Source organism: Anabrus simplex, chromosome 2 (assembly GCF_040414725.1).
Source record: "Anabrus simplex isolate iqAnaSimp1 chromosome 2, ASM4041472v1, whole genome shotgun sequence".
Taxonomy (NCBI): domain Eukaryota; kingdom Metazoa; phylum Arthropoda; class Insecta; order Orthoptera; family Tettigoniidae; genus Anabrus; species Anabrus simplex.
In genome coordinates, this window is record NC_090266.1 from 10,695,766 (window position 1) to 10,716,427 (window position 20,662).

At 40.0% G+C, this 20,662-nt stretch overlaps 1 protein-coding gene across 5 annotated transcripts in view; it reads left to right on the plus strand.

Moving 5' to 3' along the window:
- The window catches only part of LOC136863898 (WD repeat-containing protein 89), a 429,002-nt gene that overhangs the window by 378,498 nt on the left and 29,842 nt on the right, over positions 1-20,662 (plus strand). For 4 of the 5 annotated variants that reach the window (XM_067140308.2, XM_067140305.2, XM_067140307.2 and 1 more), the window contains one exon: positions 279-449. The exons of the other annotated variant lie outside the window; for it this stretch is intronic. In XM_067140308.2, coding sequence (XP_066996409.2) covers positions 279-284 — 6 coding nt within the window. In that variant the 3' untranslated portion in view covers positions 285-449. Of the gene's footprint in view, positions 1-278; positions 450-20,662 lie in introns of those variants that run through there. 5 annotated transcript variants of the gene reach the window in all.

The following is a 20,662-nucleotide window of genomic DNA, read 5'->3' on the forward strand; positions in this document are numbered from 1 at the left end:
AGATTAGGACATACAAGTCAGTCCTTTGCTGTCCTATTTTCATTTTTGAATTTAATATGTATATTTTAATTCCTTTTTTTGTTAAGTTGTTGCATTTTAACAAAGTCACTGTTTTTTAAATGATTGTCATTGTTTACAAATTACTCAAATTTGATATTGATCTGATGAATTCCTCAAACATATTTGTTTTGTAAAAAAGACAAAGTATCCATTGGGACATTCATCTGTTTAACTTTATTAATTTTCTTTTTCTTTCTTTCTTTATTTCTTTTGTGCAGTGTTGAACCTTGCGATGGGGGATCAACAAATCATTGAAGTGAAGATGTGGACTGATGAAATCCCATCAGAAATGTTCTATGAAGTTCCCATTTGTCTCTTAAATGTTTAATTACTTTAAATTTTTAAATTATGATGACATTTTCTTGAAATATATGTCCTTATTAAACAAAATGTAGTTTTGAAAGTTGCCTGCCCTTTTCTATTTTTTTCCAGTCCAAAGCTTGACATTTCCTTCCTATCAATTTTTCATTTTATGTTGTTTTATTGTTAATTTTTGTGTATTCGTATGCCTCTCTGCAGTTTTTATTGTCATGCTGGTGAACAGCAGAACTTCAGTGTGAAGTTTGTTGATATTTTGCTGAATCTGGCATAGCTCTTTGAATAGTGAACCCTAAGTATAGCAAGACACTGCATGCTCCTGTCAGTATGTCCAAGACCACAAGAGTCTTTACAATTATTCAATATTTCCTGTTTTGGTTTCCCAAATAAATAAATAAATAAATAAATAAATAAATAAATAAATAAATAAATTTAAAAAAATAATAAAAAATCCATATCATCTGATGGCCAAGTCTCTCATAGCACGTTGACACTGCTGATGGCTCCACTATATTCACTGGCAATGCGTCTTGGTAGTTGTGGTAATTACCAACTGATGAGCCCAAATTAGCACACTGGAAAATTTATCATTTCCAATAATTGACCAACTATATTGGAACATAGTTTAAAATTATCATAGTGTATTATAGTATCTTATTAGAAATTAGTGTGTTTATTCTATTACTGCAAAATATTTGTGTAGTATACTATCTGTAGTATCTGTGATATCTGTAGTAACTCTCATACTAGAATTCTGTTGTAGTAATTAGGGTAGGCTTAACTGCAGATTATAATTGTGTAATTCTCGTGTATTACTTTTCGTTTTCAGTAATTGACAGCAAGTTTCATTCTGTTAGGGTGTTGTAGGAAAAATAATTTTGTACAACTAAGTGTTATTGTAGTGTGGTAGTAGCCTATATTAACTACCTAATTGTCTTGTGATCTTTGTGAAATATCCTAGACAATATTTTTTTCCTTTCATTTTTATTTTGCACAGAATAAGTTATTTTATTTTTCCTTTCCTTTTCATTATACCGTACAGAATGGCTAAAGAGTGTGAGTGTAGGAACTGTGGGTGTGGCCAGGCATATTAAGGAGTATGAGGGAGGAGTTGGAAAGTTTGAGGGAGATAATTAGGATTCTCTCAGAGGACAGGAAGGGAAGTAGGCCTCCTTCAAAATATGTACAGGATACAGTAGGTGTAAAAGAGGGATGGGAAGGAAAGGTGGCCTAATGTTTTAAGGGGAAGGAGATTCCAGGCTAAGGGCTCTATTCAGGATCAGAATTCAGGACAGGTGTCGGTGAGAAATCTGTAAGAGTCAATGCAGGTAGCACAACCGCGGGAAGATAAGGAACACGGAACTGTTGCTGAGAAGTCTGGAAGTAGGGGGAAGTAAACAGTGCCCACAAATGCGGGTGTCATCCAGAATTTGACCTAAAATGAAAGAAAAGTCAAATATTCGATAATAGTAAACGTGAAGTAGAGGAAGTATTTTATAGATAGGCTGACTAATGTTCATCAGCACTGCAAAACTTTATACTTTGTCTTTACTCACAAAGAATCTGCTCGCTTTAAAATTACGTGCCACACCAGTTGTTGTGTTATGTTCAGAGCTTGCAGTTTAGCGAGTGCTTGGCTGTATTATCTTAGAGAAGTAGTTCATACTTGTAGAAATGCAGACAATTTTGTGTGTATGATACATTTAGTTTCACAAATATTGGTGTTTAGTGTTGGTAGTAATTGAGATTAGTGGCATTTATTTACAATTTCTACACTGAGTAGTTCCATAAGCGTTCACTAGATTACAAGCTGTAATTTACGATTGCGTGAAAGAAGAAATATCTTTTTTTAAATATTGTTATTAAAATATCAGTAGGTCTGTTGATAAAATACTTACAAAGACGGGATATTAAAAAAGAGTTGCAACTTCGCCAGTGGTTATATTAGTGCAGGCAACTGACATGGTATTTCAAATAGCAGTTCAACTGTCCACCTATCACGATGATAGTAACTTTTTTAAATAACGCGATACTGTTGTAAATTTTGTTTAGAGAAACAATTGCAACAGAATATACAGTATTACACTGGCGAAACAGTTAACAGTCGTCGTATTGTTATCGGTTATTGTCGCTCTTCATATTCAAATATTGCATTGTTGGCTACAGTCATGAACAAAGGGTGTAGTGTACTCAAGAAAATGTAAATAAAAATCAACTGATTCTTGTATTCCGATCATTTGTAGTCGTGACTAGGTAGTTAAAGTATCTGTAACTTATATTTTGCAACCTCGATCTTTCAGTACTGTATTTATGAGCGGTTAACTAATAATAATCAAGTTCCTATATCCCAATAATTTCAATTCAAGTCCCTGGCATAGTTTTGACAGAAGTATTTTTGAGAAATTATTGTAGACACCATTGTATTTTTCAGCATTTAAGGACACTGTTATTCTCCGTCCAGTGGAGTAGGGAAAATAATGGTAATCCACCAGCTGTAATAATCATATAACCACATTTCAGTTGAGAATTGTAGTGTAGAGACGGTATATTAGACAGTATCTTGCCTGTTATATTACTGTTTATCTTTGTATACAGTAACCTTTTCGATACTTTGGCATTTAACCAAATGGCAGGTTTCAATTCTATAAATAATAATAATAACAATAATCGCATGGCCTCAGCTACCGTGTGCAGACATTTCAATTTGATGCCATCTGGCTGTCTGCTCGTCAATTTCAACGTTCCGTTTTACTCTAGGCCCACTAGATGGCAGACCGAGTAAACCGAAACCTAGACTCTCCTGAGCGTCTATGGCTGAGATTTAATGAATTTTGTCGGTAAACACCAAATGTGTCACCAGAGATCTTTTACATGCCAACATCGTACGACATGGAGTGTCGAATGGACTTTTTTCCATCCTTCAAAAATCCGACTACCTCTGCCGGGTTTGAACCCGCTATCTTGGGATCCGGAGCCCGACACTCTACCACTCATCTACAGAGGCAGCTTTTCATTTCTATTAGAGCGTAGTAGGGTAAAGCAGTACTAATAATAATAATCTGTCTACGTGTTTAACTTTGTTGGTATTCCTTGAGTACTTGAGAATTTCAAACTTCAGGCCTAATTGCAATTTTCATTTCTATTTGTGGTTAGTAATAACATATTGTCATTTTTTGTGCTAGTGGCTTCACATCACACCGACACAGATAGGTCTTAAGGCGATGATGGGATAGGAAAGGCGTAGGACTTGGAAGGAAGCGGCCAAGGTCTTAATTAAGATACAGCCCCAGCATTTGCCTGGTGTGAAAATGGGAAACCACAGGAAACCATCTTCAGGGCTGGCAACAGTGGGATTCGAACCCACTATCTCCCGGATGCAAGCTCACAGCCGCACGCCCCTAAATGGGCGGCCAACTCGCCTGATCCTATTGTAAATAGGACACGTCTGAACGTAGTTTAAAATTATTGTAGTTTATTATAGTATCTTTTTAGAAATTAGTGTGTTTATTCTATTACTGTGAGATATGTGTATAGTATACTATCTGTAGTATCTGTGGTATATATAGTAAATATCTTACTAGAATTCTCTTGTAGTAATTAGGGTAGACTTAACTGCAAATTAGAATTGTGTAATTCTTGTGTATTACTTTTGGTTTTCAGTAATTAACAGCAATTTTCATTCTGTTAGGTTGTAGGAAAAATAATTTTGTACAACTAAGTAGTATTGTAGTGTAGTAGCAGCCTATATTAACTACTGTACCAGGAAGGCATTGGCCCTGGCACATACGAGTTATAAATTTTATTTAGGAGGATACAATTAAGTTCCGATGCATGAATAGCTGTGTGAGAGAAGGTTCTCGTTCTCACTGCGCTACGTGAGGGAGAGCGCTAGTCGAGCAAGTTCAAGTGACGTCACCGTTGCTTCCCTCCCCTTCTGAATTCTCTCGAAACTTATTTTATGAACTTTTTAACGCCTGGGCCAATTAACATGAGACCAACGCTGAATTGTAGCCAATATTCTGGAAGTAAAACACTGCAAATCTGAGATCAATCAGTCCAGTGATTTCCGAAATATAGTAAGTTAAAGTTTGGAAAGAATTATCCAAGGCTATAACCAGTGTGCCGTAAGTGTGTTCTGCATTTATGAAGGACACTATGCTCCGTCGTGATTCGCGAGGACGTAGTAATGGTCACAGTCGAACACGTTGAAATAGTACGAAGACGTAAGTCAAGTTTCTGCCGCGCTGCGACGAAGAAAATATTCTAAAAGTTTACCCGACTAAATTGTCGTGATATAATACTTAGAATTTTGTTAACGGAGTAAGGCTATAATCGAATTAGTGAATTGAAGTGTCAAGTATTTTACTGATCAGTATACGACATTGTGAACTTTACCAATTTTACGTAATTCTGAACTGCATCTTTGAACTGTGACAATATTCTAAGTCATTGCGTGTGGTGAACTAAAATCCTAATTTGAGACCATTTCAATTAATCTAATGTACCCGGATGAGATAGGCCTTAGTTATTATGATTTCTTGATTATAATATAAATGCAGATATATTGGAATATTAAATTATGTACAGTGTCAGTTTGGTGTGGAAAGAAGAATTTCGACATAGCCAGACGTGGTCACGACAATCCGTCGCCACAGTTTAGCCTGTCCTAATGGGGAGAATATTCTTGGTCATAAGCTAAGAGGATTAAATCTAGAGCTCAAAACAGCAGAAGTAATGACTATAAGGAAGTGAAAGAGCATTTATTTCTGAACAAGGGCGAGGCCAGGTGCATCACCGATACGGAGAATATGATGTACCAATATTTCCAACGCCTCGAGGCATTTTGTGTTGTCAAGTGACAACGAAGAGATTTTAAACTAACCGATGCGGTGTTCACAAATGGCAAAATTTATCAGAGGCTCGCAGATAAACCAACGTAAGAGAAACTCAGAGTGAACTCCAGTTAGCTTCTCCGATAACAAAAATTAAATTATTCCAACCACAGAATTGAATAGGGGGGATTTTTGTGGTATCATTCCTATGTTGATTAATTGTAATTGTAATAAATTAAAGTAATGAATTCTTGGAAATGACCCACGCTATCTCGCCATTGGTCAAGATGAGCACGCCATCAGGGACGCCGACTTAGCGCGCGAAAGGTGGAGGACAGGAATTAAGCGATATTTCCATGATCACCGAACGACATGAGTTCAGAATACGATACATGAATGTGTATCGCCAGTGTATTAAGTGGGACAAATTAAGAGATCCAAATCCACCTGCATATGCCGATTTAGGATAACCAACCCCCTCCCTATGAGATGACCACGGATGACCCCGGCGGGAAACCATATCGTCCATAAATAACCAGCAGTGGGACCTCACATCACCAGTTGTTACCAGTCACCAGTTGTGACCAGTCGAACTTCACATCAACAAGTCGTTTGAAATAATTTGATACGCTGACACGGTGACTCTGTAACTCAGTACTGGAAAACGCATTATAGAATCTGTTGAAAGTACGTTAGTAGTCATGAAGGTGAAGAGGAACAGTGATAATTATTCAGTATATCGAGTGTAAATTATCAGTATCACTATATGTGAAATGAATACATTTCTCAACATTTCATGTGTTGGAATTTAAAGGATCGACAGGACGCCGATAATACTTTTTGAAGGCAGTGTTCAGAGCCTGAAATAAATATTTCATGATAGACGGTGTAACAATTACTGTAGCAGGGAACTGTAGGAGCGAGGCGATCACAAGACGGCATCGTATACTTCAGGAAGTGCGGGATAAAGAACGCGATACGCGCCGGTTCGAATGAAACGACACTTCGTCGTAATGTGCCACGTCGTGTGATTCGGGCTCAAGGAAGAATAATTGTGCAAATGTAATGGGTCTAGAGGCACCTATAAGTGGTTTTTTAATTCTTGTATAAATTAGTGTAAATTCTCTAGTAAGGTATTAATCATGGGTAGTCGCCCAGAAGTGTTTTATTGTGTTAAATTTATAAAGTGCGATATGATGTACGAGTAAAATTACCATGGGGCCATGAGGCTTCTCATCCGCTACGAGACAATGGAATTCTACATAGGAATGAGTACACACATTTAATATTTGGGGATGTTATCGCGACTAAACGGGGTTCAATGTAGATTAATTATGGTTACTTAACATGGTCCGCCTCCCGAATCCATGATTTTATTTTTTGTTAGGCGGACGAACTAATGTATATTAACGTAATAATGGGTTAGATTAATTGAGTATTTGTTTGTTGTATATAATGTAAATATGGGATATATTTCTCTCAATTAATGCATGCTGTTTGTAATACTTTGATTTAAGTTCATTTCAAGTATTAAATTCCTTTTTGTGCTAACCCATTTATCTGATTTTCAATCACTGCGGTGATTATTTGTATTTTAGTTAGGAATATTTGCTACCAGACAGCCAGATTATGAAAGTGCCAGAGAGTAAATTTTGTGTTGCGTACGGAAGGTCAAAATAATAATAATCATACTGCTTTATGCGCTTTCTGCGTTCGCAAGTTCTATATAATAATAATACTGCTCGGTGTGTTTGCGAGTGAGAAATAATAATAATGTCTGTGAGTTGGCAAAGAAAAGTAAATTAATAATAATAATAATATTTCGTACACTTTCAAGTTATAGTATCGTAGTCATGATAATGCTTTGTGAGTTTGCTAGCGGAAATAATAATCATTGTGGAGATAACCTGTAGCGTTAAAGACTTTAAGTCAGGCAGTAAGTTTGATTTGTACGTAAATTGTTGATTTCACGTTTTTGGACTTTATATTAACCATTAAAATTTGTTTAAAAGCGATAGAGGCACGTGAATTAGAATGGTCACGATATGTTAAAAGCCCAGAGTGGTTTGAGCCCATATTTAGAGTTGGAAGTCATGATGGACGAAAATCCGGCATGAAATAAAATTGAGCCGTACTGTTTGTAATGATGAAATAGATGAATCTCAAGGCCTAAGATGATATAAAGTGCATATTCCGGTGTTATGAGTGGCAGAATCCACGCACCGAGGAGTAATTTATGAATTAAATGTTCGAAGAGTTCCAATAAGAAAAAGTTGGATTTCAAATGAGTAGGAAGGAATAGTTAGCAATCGCCGGCATTGGAGGTATTTGCCCAGCCGCGACGTGCCATAGGTTGTGAGATGTGTCTTGGGAGGACATGTGTCCCCATAAAATTAACGGCAGTACGAAACTGAAGGTTGCGGTACCGAATACCGTGTTGCCCCGACCGATATAAAGCAGATCTTGGGGGTTCATAACGGGATTTAACATATGTGACCGAATTCTAAAGAGTGGAAATCAAAATATCAAACTTCCCATTTTAATAATAATAATAATAATAATAATAATAATAATAATAATAATAATAATAATAATAATAATGATCCAAGTGAATCTTGTCTTAAATCAATTGCTTAGTGCCAAAGTAGACCGAAATTGTAAAAGCTTATGCGTTTAACCATAAATATCGCTAACGGTAGTGTAACACGTGAAATTAAATTACCATAATAATAATAATAATAATAATAATATGAAGAGGAATAATCATAGGAAGAATTTATTCGATTAATTTGAGAATAATTATGGTGAGATCAATGTAAAATATTAAACCCATGATGAATAAGTGATGCGATAATGATAATCTCCAGTGATGGAAATAATAATAATAATAATAATAATAATAATAATAATAATAATAATAATAATAATGAAAAGTTGAAGAAGCAGAAGATGAAGAACTTGCAATAGTCTTTTGAGAATAATAATAATAATTGATGAAAGGAAATTAAGATTTTTGGACGATGATTCATTGTAAGAATAATAATAATAATAATAATAATAATAATAATAATAATAAAATAAAATTTTATTAGGAAACTGATCATAAATGTATGCGTATAAATTACGAGGAAGAACGACTCGTTGTTTGAAACGTCAGCAAGGGTTAGCATATAATCATCCCGGAAACAAATGATGATAATCAAATATGGGATTATAATTGAAATTAATGATAATAATAAAATATTTGATGGTAATCACAGAATATGATAATGATCAGATATAGGATGATAATGATATTATTTAATAATCATAGGAGGATATGATAGGGGCAGTCATGTGTCGAACTGGTCTGAACCAGATATTGGGTTTTCACGGGGAAGATTGTTAGCGGTAGATGCGAAGATAACCCACGGACGGCACATGTCTTCATTGTCAGAGCATAGTAATGAACCTTTCCGTACGTCTTGTCGTATTGACAAGTGTAAATATTGAAATAGGCTTTGCGTTAATGAACTCTACCTGGCATGTTTGTGAATCTGGAGATAATAGGCTAGAGTTTGTCCGTACTATAAATTCCCGTTTTTCGAGGCGATAACATTTCCACGGTGGGTATCCGGCTCACCAGAATGTACATACCGGAAGTGTCTCATGTCCAAACGGAACGAGGAGATGACAGTAAATAATTACTGTCATGCCTTCGTCTCCGAAAGATCTCCAGCGATGAAACGTCCACTCATACGGATGTGAATTCGACCCCCAGTAACCAATTGGGGTGAATTCACCAAATGTTTTACACTACCAGAGTAGTGAGGTAAATCCAAGTAGTATGTCATATATTTTTCAGGATGGAAGTGTCCCAATGTAATTGTCATGTGTAGTTTGCAAAATAAGTGAATAAATTGCTCCTCATTGCAATTTCAATAGGAAACAGTTTCCATATCTTTTTATTGTAGTTAGTCCAGTATGCCCATGGAATTTAAGTTGTCACTTCCCAGTCCTATTGTGGAGTCTAAAATGTGTATCCATGAATGAGTCGTCCCCCGTTACCTTAATTTGCATGCCTCGTTCATCCCTGTGTTCATTTGGTGCGCCGATATATAAATTTGATTTTCTTTATTAAATATTTTTTATGTTTTTCGAACTGATCACCCCTAAGATTAATGCTAGTCTGGGACTCAGGAGGTGTGCGGGTGCAATTAAGGACCTTTTATGACTATATTAAGTAGTACAGACTCGTGTGGTGTAAATCCAGCCATAAAATCGCCTTAATCTGCGAACACTGTTATTTCAGACGCTGTGGTAGAGACTGTTGTTAATAACATCTTTCAAGTGCTTATGGACTGTGATTCTACGGTCGAACTTCAGACATAGTTAGTGACAATTATGAACTGTGTTAAATCCTAATTCCATAAACTGTGTGTATATAAAAACCGTGGTTTCCGTACCATGGACTGTGAATTGTAATTCAACACCGGAAAATTAATATGAGGATAGAACTGTGCATTACAACCTGTGCCGGTGTGTAATATTAATATTGGTGATATTTGAGAGCTCTATAGTGTCAATTGAACTTGCCGTGTTCCGACATTACCTCAATGAACAACGGAAATCTTGGCAAAGTGCTGCGAGTTTCTGCTACATCGAACGTCGCTTCCAACGTGGGATTTACGTGGTTTCTTCAACTATGGTACCCATCGAGGGACGTCGACGAGAGAGATTGACGTGGTATCTTCACTGAACTTCGCCGGTGCTGAGTTCGAGCCTTGGCTGCACGCTGCGGGATGTTCCGGACACCAACTCGGCGTACAGCACTACTCCAACACTGAGTGAGTAATCCAACTGACTGACTTTTTACATTACAGTGCTCTAACAAGTGCTTCGTGTGAATAGCGACTCGTAATTTATAATCATTCATGAGAAGTTCATGTTCTGGTTTTAAACTGTCAATTCCTTTTCAAAATCATTGAATTAATAGATGAACTTTAGGTTTACAAGTGCACAACTTTATCTTATTTTCAACTCAAATGAACTGTAGAGACATACAGCAAGTGATCAAATATTTTCATTTAAACTATCAACGTTTTCATGACAGCGTGTGTTCATTTTATGCTCAACATATTAGAAAGACTGTAGGTCAGCATCATAAGTGACGAACTTGATAAAATTCAAGGTGCAAAGTTATATTTTTGTATTTTAATTCATATTGGATGAACTGTAGCGTGTATATGATCTATCAAAGAGTAATATTTTATTTTGGGACATTCTTAAGCAAGTAGACGCCTCAGAAGATAATAGCATCGATCTTTTGTTTTGCACTTTTTGAAAAATATGCTTGAAATTTGAAACCAGCTGTAAAAACATCATACTCCGAGTGGCGGTAAATAACTCGACCCTCCATAGGGGCCGACGGCTTCGGGCGGATAAGCCCCTTTTAGTGGGGTGATGGTCCCGTCAGTGTAGGTAATGACACCGGAACCCATCATCAGTGTCTTTGGCCGAACGGCTAAACAGACGAAATAACCTCCTTTTTGTGGTTCTCATCGGTCGTGGAGGCGGATGAGGTCATGCCAGTCGGACTGGATATGAAGGCGCAACTCAATGGTATTTTGAGTCTGCGGCAGTCCGTTGCAGTTGTGGTACTAGAACCTACATGTCACATTTCATTTGTGCCGCAGGGTATAGTTCCCAGATCATAGTGTGTGGGTCAGTTATTGCAAGCTGCGATCCACCTCAAACAAAATCCCGCTTGTGGCACTTTTCCCTGCTGTCACTCCCTTCAACTGAAGTCCAGCGGCGATGGGACAAGGATGGTGGAGGCAGGATTTCGTGTGAAACTGGAGTCGCTTATTTGGACCTGCACGTTGGCAGCAGATGTGTGATGGTTGTCTTTCTGAGACCCGGTGACTACTCAGGAATTCGGTTCCGCATTGTTTTGGGCAGGCGTATTTAGGATCACCTCTGTCCGCCCTGAATGTGGAAGGCCCTAGAAAATGTGGGCTAAATATCGATAGTCACTCTCAGCCGGCTGGGAAGCTGCACTCAGCGGGTCACCCCTTCAGTCTTCTGGAAGGGAAAAGATGAGGGAGAACACCGCATTCATGATGCGAGATTTGCTGTAAAGACTACATTGGTGAATGATTATCAGCTAGCTCCAACCAGAGTCAGTGAAAGAATTAGACCCTCCGAATCCCACTCTCTGGAGCCAAATCTATGACACTCATCTCTGCATATGCTCCCACCTTGGATGCTGATGTAGAAGCTAAAGACCCATTCTCCAACCTGCTGAACACTACCATCACCAAACTACCATCAAGAGACAAACTGTTACTACTTAGCGATTTCAACGCCGGTGTTGGTAATGATCACCAATTATGGGGCAATGTGATGGGAAAACATGGACTTGGCAACTGTAATGCCAATGGTCTACTGCTCCTTGGTTTTTGTGCTGAACATGAACTCTTCATTACTAATACTCAGTTCCGCCTGCCTAATCACTACAAGACCACTTGGATGCATCCTCGCTCAAAGCACACATCCTTGATTATGTCATCACCACGCATTGTGATAAGAAGATGTCCTTGTCACAAGGACCACAAGAAACGCAGATGACTGTTGGACAGATCATAAGCTCCTTTTTTCCCGGTTGAGAATCTCAATCTGTCGCAAACCTAAAAGATCCATCCACAACCTGCCCTGAAAGAAATTCCTTACTTCTAAACTTCAAATTCAATCTATTGCTACAGATTACAGAAATGCAATCTCAAACAAACTGGCTAGTCATCCAGTCAGCAGTGATAGTACAAATCAGGAATAAGCCACGCTTCAAAAGGTCATCGCTGAGTCAGCTGGGGAAACAATTGGTTTTGTGAGGAAAAAAGACAGGACTGGTTTGATGAAAATAATGAAGAAATTAAATGTCTGATCAATGCCAAACGGGAAGCCCACCTACCCTATCTCCAAGATTCGTCTTCCAGTGTGAAGAAATCAAATTTCTTGGAACTTGAAGGAAAATGTCAGGTACAAACTAGGGAAATTAAGAACAACTGGGGGCAACAAAAAGCTGAAGAACTGCAAAGACTATCTGATACCCGTGACCTGCAAAACTTCTATGCTGGCGTAAAGGAGATATATGGTCCAATTCGATCTTCATCGGGGAGATTAAAGACTGCTGACTTCTCCATCATTTTAACTGATAATGGAGAAATTTTAAAGCGTTGGAAGGAACATATCTCTTCACTTCTAACTTTTTGCTGTTTGTTTTACGTCGCACCGACACAGATACGTCTTATTGCGACGATGTGACAGGAAAGGCCTAGGAATGGGAAGGAAGCGGCGTGGCCTTAATTAAGGTACAGCCCCAACATTTGCCGTGTGTGAAAATGGGAAACCACGGAAAACCATCCTCAGGGCTGCCGACAGTGGGGTTCGAACCCACTATCTCCCGGATGAGAGCTCACAGCTGCGCGCTCCTAACCGCACGGCCAACTCGCCCCGTTCACTTCTAAATCGGTCTCCAACGTTGCTGAGGACTTTCTTTGTAATGTCCCTCAGCAGCCCCAACAACCATAGATGGCAGTTCCACCTACATACAGAGACTTCAACCAAGGACTCAAACAACTAAAAGCAAGAAAGACTCCTGGTCCTGAAAACATCCCTCTGGAACTGATACAAAATGGAGGTATATCCTTGAAGACTAGCCTATTCACACTCATCCTCTGATGATATAGATGTTGATCCCATAGGGAATCATCCTCTTGATTTGGGAAACTCGGGAAGTACCTGATGACTTGAAGAATGCTACCATCATTACATCTTCAAGAAAAGCGATCGTAGTATATGTGGGAACTATCTTGGTTTATCGCTTTTGTCAATTGTAAGTAAAATTCTCGCAAGAATTCTATTAAACCGGCTCCGAGTTATGTCAGAGAGGATTTTGCCTGAGTCTCAATGTGGTTTCCGAACCTCCAGAGGCACAACAGATATGCTCTTCTGTGCTGGATAACTCCAGGAAAAATGCAGAGAACAACAGCAGCCTCTGTATTATTTTTCTATGATCTGGAAAAAGCCTTTGATTCAGTACCAAGATCTGCTATGTGGAAAGTATTGAGACATTTTGGATGTCCTGAACGTTATGTGGAATTGGTTCAAGCTCTTCATGATGGCATGTCTGGACAGGTTCTTCATAATGGAAAATTCTAAATTCCCATGGAGGGAATTGGATATTTTTCACCAATAGAGCATGTCAAAAACATATCTGATGTAAGGCTTTTCAGGCGTTTGCTCTATTAACCAGCATTTCGTCTTAGGTCTGACACTAGACTCGTCAGAGTGGGATGTGTCAGACCCTACCCACTGACGCTGGGTGTATGCAGGTGAGCTTATCAGAAGCCTATATATGAGGCACAGTCTGATAACTGCATACGGGAGATAAAATCTCCACAATAGAATTATTGCCCGCCTAGTAATTCCGAATGGAAAATTCTGAATTCCCATGGAGGGAATTAGATATTTTTCACCAATAGAGCATGTCAAAAAAGTAGTATAATAGACGGGTTCTGCCGCCTCCTCCTCCTCCGGCTCTCGGGAGAGGCCTCCTCCTCCACCTCAGCCAGTGGCCTCCCAGTGGCCACCTCCACCTCCACCTCAGCCAGTGGCCTCCCAGTGGCCTCCTCCACCTCAGCCAGAGGCCTCTTCCAGTGCTGCCAACTTAACCTAACTAGCGCGAGATAAACAAAGCCACGTGCTTTTTGACAGACAACAACGCACCGCTAACCTCAGTACTGCCATCTTGACGGGCCTAAACCTCAGTAGTGCCAACTTAACCTCACAAGCGCGAGGTAAACAAAGCCACGTGCTTTTTGACAGCCACGTGCTTTTTGACAGATTTGTAAACAAAGCCACGTGCTTTTTGACAGCTGTCATCGACAACAACGCATCGCAAACCTCAGTACTACCATCTTGACGGGCCTAAACCCCAGTAGTGCCAACTTAACCTAACTAGCATGAGGTAAACAAAGCCACGTGTTTTTTGACAGCCACGTGCTTTTTGACAGATTTGTAAACAAAGCCACATGCTTTTTGACAGACAACAACGCATCGCAAACCTCAGTACTGCTATCTTGATGGACCTAAACCTTAGTGGTACCAACTTAACCTCACTAGCGCGAGGTAAACAAAGCCACGTGCTTTTTGACAGCTACGTGCTGTTTTGACAGCTGTCATCCGCCATCTTTAAACTACAAAGCACTGTGCTGCCCTCTATATCGCAGTAGCTGCAAAATTCGTCACCTGTCATCGACAGTGCTGCCATCTTGACGGGTCTAAACCTTAGTGCTACCAACTTAACCTAACTAGCGCGAGGTAAACAAAGCCACGTGCAGCTGTCATCCGCCATCTTTGAGCACAGTGCTGCCCTCTTTAGCTACTTACCTTTGAAATGTGGTGGCGGATAATTTGAAAAATGCTTTTTTGACAGCAGCCATATTGCATCGCAAACCTCAGTGCTGCCCTCTTTAGCTAGATACCTGTGGTAGCAGACAATTCCACGTGACAGCAGCCATCTTTGAGCACCGTGCTGCCCTCTATGTGGTGACGGCAAATTCTACGTGCTCTTGTTTGGAAACAAACCCACGTGCTTTTTTTGACAGCTACCATCCACCATCTTTAATCAACAGAGCACAGTGCTGTACTCTTTAGCTAGATACCTTTGAAATGTGGTGGCGGCAATTTGAAAAATTCTATGTGCTCTTGTTGGGAAACAAAGCCGCGTGCTTTTTTTTTGACAGCTGTCATCCGCCATCTTTAATCAATAGAGCACTGTGCTGCGGGCAATTTCGTTAGCTGTCATCCGCCATCTTTAATCTAGAGAGAACAGTGCTGCACTCTATGTGGTGGCGGTAAATTCTATGTGCTTTACAAACCTATGTGCTTTTCTGACAGCTGTCATCCGCCATCTTTAATCCAGAGAGAACAGTGCTGCCCTCTATGTGGTGGCGGCAAATTCCACGTGCTCTTGTTTGAAAACATACTCACGTGCTTTTTTGACAGCTGTCATTCGCCATCTTTGAGAACAGTGCTGCCCGGTGACGGCAAATTCCACGTAGAAACAAAGCCATGTGCTTTTTTGACAGCTGTCATCCGCCATCTTTAATCCAGAGAGAACAGTGCTGCCCTCTATGTGGTGGCGGCAAATTGAAAAATTCCACGTGCTCTTGTTTGAAAACATACTCACGTGCTTTTTTGACAGCTGTCATCCGCCATCTTTAATCCAGAGAGAACAGTGCTGCCCTCTATGTGGTGACGGCAAATTCCACGTAGAAACAAAGCCATGTGCAGCTGTCATCCGCCATCTTTAATCACCGTGCTGCCCTGTGACGGCAAATTCCACGTAGAAACAAAGCCATGTGCAGCTGTCATCCGCCATCTTTAATCACCGTGCTGCCCTGTGACGGCAAATTCCACGTGGAAACAAAGCCATGTGCAGCTGTCATCCGCCATCTTTAATCACCGTGCTACACTCTATGTGGTGACGACAAATTCTAAATGCTTTACAAACCCATGTGCTTTTCTGACAGAGCTGTCATCCACCATCTTTAATCACCGTGCTGCCCCGGTGACGGCAAATTCCACGTGCTCTTGTTTGGGAACAAAGCTTTTAATCCAGAGAGAACAGTGCTGCCCCGGTGGCGGTAAATTCTACGTGCTCTTGTTAGTTCGTGATTTAAAATCTAAGCTAGCTGTAAATCCCCGATTCTCGACAGATTCTTAATCCGAGTTGTCAGGAAGGGCAACCAAGAGCTTAGATACTGCTAGTTTTGCATCAGGGAGGGCGACTAGTCTTAAAAACAAATTCTTGCGATTTAAAATCTTAGTCAGGAAGGGCATCCGGCCGTAAAACAATAGTTCGTGATTTAAAATCTAAGAAGTGCATCTAGCTGTAAATCCCCGATTCTCGACAGATTCTTAATCCGAGTTGTCAGGAAGGGCAACCGGTCGTAAAACTATGAGGTTACATACTGCTAGTTTTGCATCAGGAAGGACAACTCAACACATTCATGTGATTTAAACACATTTTTATCCCCAAGAGAATCGAACCCGAGACTACCGGGTGAGAGGCATGCATACTGTAGGCTATAGATTTGTCCTACAGTCCTCGAAGTATCGGCACAGTCATTCTGAGCGAGTTGTGTGGAATGCATGTGTTAGCTGAAATTGTATACGTATCTTCCGGCTCGACCTTGAACGAAGACACTGATAAGCGGCTTGTAACTCGCGAACGTCTTCTTATGTGAGTACCATTCAAGCTCTTAAAACACAGTACTAATTAAGGTTGTAAAATATTCTGAAATAGTCCACCTCTGTAGTGCAGTAGTTAGCTGCTACCCTCGGAGGTCCGAGTTCGATTCCTGGCTCTGCCACGGAATGTGTAGCATTTAGCCTATGTAAGTTCCTAACGTAAACTATCATGATTGTACGGAGAGGTTAAAACACACACAGTGCCTACTCCTATCGAAAGAACCTGCACGGTACCGGCATGTAGGCTTCTCCTGGTGAAGGAGCTTGCACATGGTTTAACGCCTCCTATACACAGCCCTTACTTAATGCTGGCTTTTTTACACACCCCGCCTCACACCATACGACCGGCTGCCCTTCCTGACTAGGATTTTAAATCGCAGTATACGTGATAAATTTGTTGTAGCGGGTTTTATAACTAGATATCCCGGTACCGATACATAGCCTACTCCACTGAAGAAGCCTGCACAAGGCTTATTGCCTCCATCCGACAAATGAATCAGCATCAACACTCTTGTACTCAAAAAATCATTTTCGAAGGAGTCTGCACAAGGTTTAACGTCCCCATCAACAGCCCTTACTTATTGCTAGCTTTTTTGCACACCCCGCCTCACACCATACGACCGGCTGCCCTTCCTGACTAGGATTTTAAATCGCAGTATACGTGATAAATTTGTTGTAGCGGGTTTTATAACTAGATATCCCGGTACCGATACATAGCCTACTCCCGACTAGAAGAAGCCTGCACAAGGCTTATTGCCTCCATCCGACAAATGAATCACTGTCAAGTCTTGTACTCAAAAAATCATTTTCGAAGGAGTCTGCACAAGGTTTAACGTCCCCATCAACAGCCCTTACTTATTGCTAGCTTTTTTGCACACCCCGCCTCACACCATAGTTTTATACGACCGGCTGCCCTTCCTGACTAGGATTTTAAATCGCAGTATACGCGATAAATTTGTTGTAGCGGGTTTTATAACTAGATATCCCAGTACCGACACATAGCCTACTCCTGACTAGAAGAAGCCTGCACAAGGCTTATTGCCTCCATCCGACAAATGAATCACCGTCAAGTCATGTACTCAAAAATCATTTTCGAAGGAGTCTGCACAAGGTTTAACGTCCCCATCAACAGCCCTTACTTATTGCTAGCTTTTACACACACCCCGCCTCACACCATAGTTTTATACGACCGGTTGCCCTTCCTGACTAGGATTTTAAATCGATATCCCGACATAGCCTACTCCTACCGAAGAAGTCAGCTTAACACCTCCATCCAACAAATGAATCACCCTCAAACACTCTTCAATCATTCTCGCTACTTCGGAAGATAGCGGGTTCGAACTGGAAGCCGTAAATGTTAGGCGAGGGACCTGCGTGATCGTCATTGCATGATCTAGCCGGATGCCCTTCCCGACGGTATAAGTTGCCAGGATTTGAATCGCGTACCCTGACTAGAAGAAGCCTGCACATAGCTTAACGCCTCCATCCGACGAATAAATCACCCTCAACACTCTCCAATCATTCTCACTACTTCGGGGGATAGCGGGTTCGAACTAGAAGCCGTAAATGCTAGGCGAGGGGGGCCTGCGCGATCGTCATTACATGATCTAGCTTTAGCTCAATACCTACAGGTAAGGAATACCGCGTATGTACCCTCGAGAAGTCGAGGATCACACGCTAATTTTCCAAGGCTCGAACTCTTAAATTCTGACACCTCGGTATCAACAGGAGGTTTGAATACGTCAGCCTGCAGGTAGGAGCTCTTGTTTGCATTCGTTCCGACTGTACCGCAGTTGTCAGCTCAGCGATTATCATATCCGCTTGGTAACAAGCAGAATATTTAGCCGCAGCAGTCTGCGCGAAGTGCTCACAGTTCTCTGTATGCGTTTATTACGTACACACGCATCTCCCGTCTGCAGTGAATATTATTCTTCAGCTTAAGGTAAGGTAGAACTGTTAATTACCTTTTTTTTATTTGCAAAGCAACTTCTACGCTAGACATCTACATTCATATATGTTCTTTTCTTTTTAGGTACCGTTCGAAAGTACGCAACAATTTTATTCATCCCAGTAACAGCCTGCAGCACGTGCATTTTTTTTAAAAGGTATGTTTTCGAACTTTGAGTTGTAAAGATAATTAGGTTAGATGATGTACCCTACACTACATTCATATATGTTTTTTCTTTTTTTAGGTACGACCAGAATATTATCATTCGAGTTTCAGGCTTGAACGCACGCATTTTATACATCCGAGTAACAGTTTGCAGCGCGAAGATTTTAAGGTATGTCTGACCTCTATTCGTTGAAACTTGGTTTCTTCTAAAACATCGTAACTTTAGTCTATTGATAAATAGTTGTTCTCTTTAATCCTCACGCTATAGACGAGGTGCGTACATAGCTATGTCCGTCCTCAACAGGCTTAAACTTGGTTTCTTCCGAACATCGTAACTTTAAGCTAATCATAAATAGTTGTTCTCTTTAATCCTCACGCTATAGACGTGGTATAATTTCAAACACGCACACATAGCTATGTTTGACCTCAACGGGTTGAAACTTGGTTTCTTCCGAACATCGTAACTTTAGTCTATTGACAAATAGTTATTTTCTTTAATCTGCATGTCATAGAAGAGGTTAATATTATAATTTCAAACACGCACGCATAGCTATGTCTGACCTCAGCAGGCTGAAACTTGGTTTCTTCCGAACATCGTAACTTTAAGCTAATCATAAATAGTTGTTCTCTTTAATCAACATACTATAGACGTGGTATAATTTCAAACACGTACACATAACTATGTCTGCCCTCAACGGGTTGAAACTTGGTTTCTTCCGAACATCGTAACTTTAGTCTATTGATAAATAGTTGTTCTCTTTAATCTACATACTATAGACGAGGTGCGTACATAGCTATGTCCATCCTCAACAGGCTTAAACTTGGTTTCTTCCGAACATCGTAACTTTAGTCTATTGATAAATAGTTGTTCTCTTTAATCCTCACGCTGTAGACGTGGTATAATTTCAAACACGCACACATAGCTATGTCTGACCTCAACGGGTTGAAACTTGGTTTCTTCCGAACATCGTAACTTTAGTCTATTGACAAATAGTTATTTTCTTTAATCTGCATGTCATAGAAGAGGTTAATCTTATAATTTCAAACACGCACGCATAGCTATGTCTGACCTCAGCAGGCTGAAACTTGGTTTCTTCCGTAACTTTAAGCTAATCATAAATAGTTGTTCTCTTTAATCAACATACTATAGACGTGGTGCGTACATAGCTATGTCTGCCCTCAACGGGCTGAAACTTGGTTTCTTCCGAACATCGTAACTTTAGTCTATTGATAAATAGTTGTTCTCTTTAATCTACATACTATAGACGAGGTGCGTACATAGCTATGTCCGTCCTCAACAGGCTTAAACTTGGTTTCTTCCGAACATCGTAACTTTAGTCTATTGATAAATAGTTGTTCTCTTTAATCTACATACTATAGACGTAGTATAATTTCAAACACGCACACATAGCTATGTCTGCCCTCAACAGGTTGAAAGTTGGTTTCTTCCGAACATCGTAACTTTAGTCTATTGATAAATAGTTGTCCTCTTTAATCTACATACTATAGACGTAGTATAATTTCAAACACGCACACGTAGCTATGTCTGTCCTCAACAGGTTGAAACTTGGTTTCTTCCGAACATCGTAACTTTAGTCGTTCTCTTCAATCCTCATGCTATAGGCCTAACTCACAGCCATGTCCAACCTCTATAGGTTGAACATCGCAACTTTAGGCTAATCTCTATTGGTTGTTCTCTTTTCAGAACTTGTTGCATACGCTGTTCACCTAAACACTTTATTCGAAGAAAGAGAAGACACTATGTTCCCATGCGAGCTGTGTAAGGCAATGTTCACAAGACGTGACAGCCTTGCACGCCATGTAAAAACAAAACATCATCAGCTATCTGCTTGCGACTATAACCCTACTATGTTCCCCTGCGAACAGTGTAAGGCAACGTTCGTAAGACAGGATAACCTCGCACGTCATATAAAAGCAAAACACCCTAGCATAACATCTGCTTTATGTGATGTTTGCGGGCTGTACTTCGCTAATGTAGAGCAATACCAGGCTCACTTAGCAGAGGTACATCAAATATCTACTT